At 32.4% G+C, this 6,266-nt stretch overlaps 1 protein-coding gene across 1 annotated transcript; it reads right to left on the reverse strand.

Moving 5' to 3' along the window:
- Positions 1-729: 729 nt before the first annotated feature.
- LOC114196156 (iron-sulfur cluster assembly protein 1-like) lies at positions 730-2,554 on the reverse strand. Its single transcript, XM_028086707.1, has 3 exons — positions 2,134-2,554; positions 1,830-1,884; positions 730-1,180 (listed from the first exon to the last, which is right to left on the reverse strand). The coding sequence occupies exons 1-3, from the start codon at positions 2,435-2,437 to the stop codon at positions 1,021-1,023; spliced, it is 519 nt and encodes a 172-aa protein (XP_027942508.1). The 5' UTR covers positions 2,438-2,554; the 3' UTR covers positions 730-1,020.
- Between the last annotated feature and the right edge of the window lie 3,712 nt (positions 2,555-6,266).

A 6,266-nucleotide genomic window follows, 5' to 3' on the forward strand; every position in this document is an offset into this window, starting at 1 on the left:
ACCCAACACACATCTCTTCTCTCCTTCTCATCCTTGGAGATATTGAAAGAAAATTCTTATTGTATCATGAAAGAGCGGATATATCCTTTAAGGGTAGTGGGGTAGTGAGTATACACGTCTAAACCCAGTTTGTTTGTGTTTTTCTTAGCTTTTAAGACTTATCCACTGTGTGTTTTTCAGAATACAACACAACAGGATACAACAAAAACTAACAAGAAAATCTAAAACAATTTATAACCGATCTAGGAGAAAAGAAGAAAAAATAGAGAGAAGATGAGAAAGAGAAAAGAGATGTGTTTAGTGTCTTTTATCGGAGGAAGCATGCACCTATAAACAGGTGTAGGAGAGATTTATGATGAATCAAATAAAATTTTTGCAACAAACCCAACGTTCACCACTGTGGCTTGCAGAAGAAAAGATCAGCAACGTTCAAAGCAACAGTAATTGTGGGACCAAGATTTGCAGAGAAAAATATTGCATAGATTCGTGAATTGTGGCAACGACAATAGAGGTTGCAAATCTGCAACTAACCGGCCATTATCTTTTGCAAATACTCTGCTCAACGCTTCTTTTATAACAATAAGCTCTTTGTTTCTCCCAGCTCCAAGGGTTATATCCTTCGATTGAAGGATGCATTACACATTATACAGTGATATTCCTATACTCATTGTCGGGTATAAAGCCGAATGACAGACAAACATATCCAAAACGAAATAGGGTAAAATGGTGTGTTAGCTTCAGTAACAAAATATTTACGTGGGTTCAACACAATATCATAGCTTTATTTTATTACATATACATATTTTTAAGTAAAAAAGCTTCTCTAAACAGATGACAAATGACAAACTACAGCCTGGGAGACAAGTATTTACTTCAAATTAAGACAATTCAAATCCTACAACTAGCTCCAACCAAACATATCTGACCTCAAGATGTTCATACAATGTCCATTCACTCTGTCACCAAAAAGCCATAGCAATGGCTGTTTTCACCGTCATACAATTCACAAATGCAAGAGTGTCAAGCAGTGGCAGTTTTCTCTGCAGTTGTTCCCTGCCCCTCAGTAGTTATTGAGGCACGTTTAGCTTCATAATCTTTAACAGCTGCTTTTATAGCATCCTCTGCAAGCATGCTGCAGTGAAGCTTGACGGGTGGAAGTGAAAGATGCTTTGCAATTTCACTGCATAAAATTAGCAATGTGTTCCTCAACAATTAATAAACGGAGAAGGGAGCAATTAAGCATTAAAAAGCATAAACGAAGCAAGAATAATATCATCTAGCAGGACTAGAAGTCCTAGAGACGGTGCATTAATCAATAAACCAAAAGGTGTAACTAAACAACATAGGAAAGATGAAAATAATATTGGCAGTCCTTAGATTCATAAGCTCACAGTAATCTAAAGAGGACACACACACACAAATATATATATATATATATATATATATATATATATATATGACAGCAAAATAATAAAACATCAAATATTAATCATCAAGACCAATAAAACAAATGTGTAAATTTCGTGTTGAACTAGGCTGTGTTTTCTCCAAAAATACCATCTAAAGTAAATTCTTCCACATAGTTCACCTGTTACTTCTTCAATTCCATGCACTAAACTTGCTATAACTGTCAACTCTCACCATTCTAACGGCTAAGATACAATTACGTTACTTTTCTGAAAGAGCCAACATTGTCTAGCACCTAGTAGTAAGCACTCACCCTTGAATCCAAAGAATGTAATTAATATAACAAATCACATAAAATACAAGCCATGTCCAGAACAAATAATAACCAAGTGTAGCAAACGTTTCCAAGAGCTCCAACTCACGTGTTTTTAATCGACAAAACTTCCTCCATTTGCTTTCCCTTCACCCATTCAGTAGCTGCAAAAGGATAACAAAGCTACAAATCAGAAACACCCTCAGTCATCGGAGGCAGGAGGTACCCATGGACAAAGTAACAACGAAATTTCATTCAACACCATAAAGACAAATTTCCAGGAAAAAAGAAATAAAGAATCAAAAATTCAAACACCAAAAATTGCATAAACCCTAACATAAAAAAAAAAAAAAAAAGATAAGCTTGAAACTAACACGATAATAAACTAATCAATTAAATAAATATCATATTACCGACAGACGAAGAAGCAATGGCGGATCCACATCCGAAGGTTTTGAAGCGAGCATCGATGATCTTTCCAGTTTTCTCGTCAACCTTAATTTGGAGTTTCATTACGTCGCCACACGCGGGTGCCCCAACAAGACCAGTTCCCACAGTGGGGTCGTTCTTGTCGAAGGATCCGACATTGCGGGGGTTGTCGTAGTGGTCCACCACCCTCTCGTGATAGAGGCGCGGCAGAACCCTAATCCCCAACGGTGGCGCCTCCAACGACGGCGTTCGAAGAAGTCTCTTTGCGCTCGCGGCGATTCTCAGCATTTTCTATTTATTCTTTGGGTGTGGACGAGTGGTTTTGAGAGAGACACAGATGAGGAAGACAATAAATAGGATTCCCTTTGAGGCGGTTTTGATCGGATACGTGGCGAGTGGAGATTCTTCAATATTTCTTACAACAATGTTGGTTTTGATCGTTCCATTGGGCCTTAGTTGCCGCTCAATAGAAACGGATTTCCTACCCTTTGGACGACTTTTACTTTTTGCGCCACAATTTCTATGCCTGATTTGTTTTTTTGTTCTTTTTTAAAGGTATTTGCTCTTTTTTCTCAACATTGTATATCATAAATTTTTATACAAACGTCAGATTTTTGTACAAACGTCAGAGTTGATTTAAAAATAATAATTTTATAATTCAAATATCAAATTTTAAAAATTTTATAATAAGTTAAAATAAATATATTTAAAATTAGATAATAATATTTTAATCTTTTTTTCTTCACCCACTTTTAATCTACTACTTTAATCATCATTCAGTTATCTATTTTGATTTTTTTTAGTGATATGAGATCTAAGAACGATTAAAGTGGTTAGTTAAAAATGGGTAAAAAAAATAAGTCAAAATATCATTTAAATTTTTAAAATAAAATATGAAGAAAGTTATTAATTTAAATTTAAATTAACTTAATATTGTTAAAATATTTAATAAATATATCAATTTTAATAAAAGTATCATTGTATATATATATATGAAAGTTAAATTTAATCTCAATTTTAATAAAAGTATCATTATAACATATATATATATATATATATATATATATATATATGTGTGTGTGTGTGTGTGTATGTGTGTGTGTGTGTGTGTGTGAAATTTAAATTTAGTCTTAATTTGGAAGGATGAGATTGAAAAATTAAAAAAATGGGACTAGAATCAAATTAAAATAAAAAATATGTGACCAAATTAAGATTCAAACAATGACTTGATACATGTCACCATACTGACTTAACACATGGCACACTACTGACGTGACACGTGGTATAAATATTTTAAAAAAAATTTAAAAAGTAAAAAAAAGGAGAAGTTGACACGTGTCACATACTTAACGTTGTTAGTACCATACTAAAGGAAATGACCTAATTGTTACTCATTTACAAAAATATGGACCTAATTGAGACTATTAGAAATCTGATGACCTAATTGAGATTTTGGTACAAAATCGAGTAGTAGTGGAGTATTTTAAATTCTAATTTCGAAAGTTGTAAAGTGTTTCCAAAATACACAATATCAAAGTTTAGGATTTAGGGTTTATGGTTATTGTGAGGTATTATGAGGTCCTCCTTCTTTTTCTTGTGTTTGTCCATATTCATGCTCGTATATAAATTAATTGCTCTTGAAACAACTTTAAATGCATGTAACTTTATTATTCAACTTTATAACACACACACAACTTATCAAGCCTAGCTAGGTATCTTCTTTCCAAACTTAAGTAAAATGTAAAGTATGATACGTCTAACTATATTTGAAATAGCTAAAATTCCATTATTTTAGAAAAATTATTGAAAGGTGATTCTTTAGGCGCATTTTTCAAGAGATTTTTGTTGTGGAGACGTTAATGCAATATTGTTTTATAAGAAACAAAGAGATCAACATGTACCATGAAATGTTTCAGTCTTATTGTTTATCAAACAAAGTAAACTTATCATATATCCAAGGAAAAGTTTATCAAGCAAAGTAAACCACTTATGTTTGTTTAAGTAAAAGCTTATCAAGTGAAGCATATAAGCAAAATGTTTGTACATGTTTGGCTAGATGAAGTGCTTGAGTTTGTCGAGACTTGATGCTTATAAAATTATGTTTTATACTTTGTTGTTAAGCACATAACCCAAACCAAAGATAGTGTTTGTTGAATTTTGATTTGTAAGTTTTGAAATGGTTGAAATGCCAAGAAGGGGGAGGGGGTTTGAATTGGCTAGTTAAAAATTTAGGTAACCTTTAAAGGATAAAAACTATCTTTAATTGAATCAACCCAACCAACAAGTAAGGATGCAAACACTTCTGGACTGGACACTTTTAACCGATCAAAAACATAGTTAGTTGATTGATTTTACTAAACAGATGTAGTACTGATATAATCAATCGATTAAACAACAAAAACAGTCGACTAAAATACATGAAAAAATGAAGAAATGTAGATTCTTGATTTAAAGCAAGATCAATTTAAAAAGATCAGTCAAGACATGTTTCAATGAGTTATACAAACATGATCAATGCTACAGATGATGCCAAAACACTCAAGAATGTCAAAAAGATGGTTTAGATCACAATTCTTTAAACTTTAAATGATAATACAAGAGAGAATGGTTAGAGAAAAGAGTAATGCACAAAATTTTGATACTAGTTCACTCAAACCTGGGCTACATCTAGTTGGTCAAGGCAACATGAGCCTGACTTTGCACTATTTCAAAAGATTTACAAAGTTTACACCCTTACATTTTAAAAATATGCAAAAACACACACAAAAGATTCTTAAATCACACAAGAATCACACCAGCACATCAAGACACCTCTTGCAAACCTATAAAACCACCAGGCATACACACAAAGCTTGATAAAGATCAAACCTCAGTAGTAGCACAATCTTGCCTACCATAACCACCTTCTCCAATCTTCAAATACCAAGCAAAAGGCTCCAAGAATTTATCCAAGATCAATCTTCACCAGCTGCAATCTGTATGGTTACAAAAAAGAGAGAATTCCCAGGTTTCCAGAATGATTTCGCGCTAAAAAATGGTATTGCTACCTCTCTTTCAAAAAATACAACTCTTATAGTCAAACTGTTACGAAATTCAACATGTTGTTAATTTTCAAATCAATCGGTTGATTTCACTTAACTTAAGTGAAATTAGTCAATTAAAATATAAATCAACTGATTGAATAAGTCACAGTTTAAGACCATTGCAGCTAACCTTTTAATTTGTTAAAAATTCATTCAATAGATTAAAATACACCATTTAACCTACTGAAAAATATTTCAACAGATTAAAAGACACAAAAAAGACCTTATACATCTAATTTATGCTAAATGGTCTACAAAATGAATTACAAACTTCAAACTTGTTTTCCCCATGATTGAACTGGATAGAGGGCATGCAAATAAGGCTTGATCAACTCGAGTAACATCAAATATCCATGTCTTCATCAATGTAAGCATGGTTCCAAGGCAATGGCTTCAAGTTCCTTCATCAAAGCTTCATCAAATCTTCAAGTAACACACTATTTAGGCTACGCATGTCAACATGATTTAACAATCTTCCCTTGTGAAAGCAAGAAATAATACAAGAAGAGAGGGTTTAATTGTTCTTTTAAAATTTTGCGATTTTTTTATTATATCTATGAGTATACATTGTCAAATATGGTGTAAATAAATATGAGACGATGTATAAAATATTTTCACAGGATTGGTTTTAACTTTCTTCCTTCCTTAGTTGAATAAACAATTATAGCATGCAATATAAAAGTTAAGGAATAAAAAGATACACAATATTTTTATACTGCATCGTCTAATCAAACAAACTACGTCTAATTTTTGACCAACCATTCAAGTTCCACTCACAAGCTAACATTGCGAAGTACAATCAAGTATTCTTTTGGCTCTCATACTTATGATTGACCCTATTCAAGTTTTCCGTTCTTTTCAATAAGTAACTTTTGATTCAATAAAGTATTCTTTCAACAAGCTATTCTTGGCTAAGCTTGAGTGTTCTTTCAACTCCCAACTACTTCTGACTAACCCTGATCAAGTATTTTTTTCATAAGCTACTTTTGACTTATCTAAGTATTTTAAACTAAACAAGCCCCGTTAGTTTCATG

Source organism: Vigna unguiculata, chromosome 9 (assembly GCF_004118075.2).
Source record: "Vigna unguiculata cultivar IT97K-499-35 chromosome 9, ASM411807v1, whole genome shotgun sequence".
Lineage (NCBI taxonomy): Eukaryota > Viridiplantae > Streptophyta > Magnoliopsida > Fabales > Fabaceae > Vigna > Vigna unguiculata.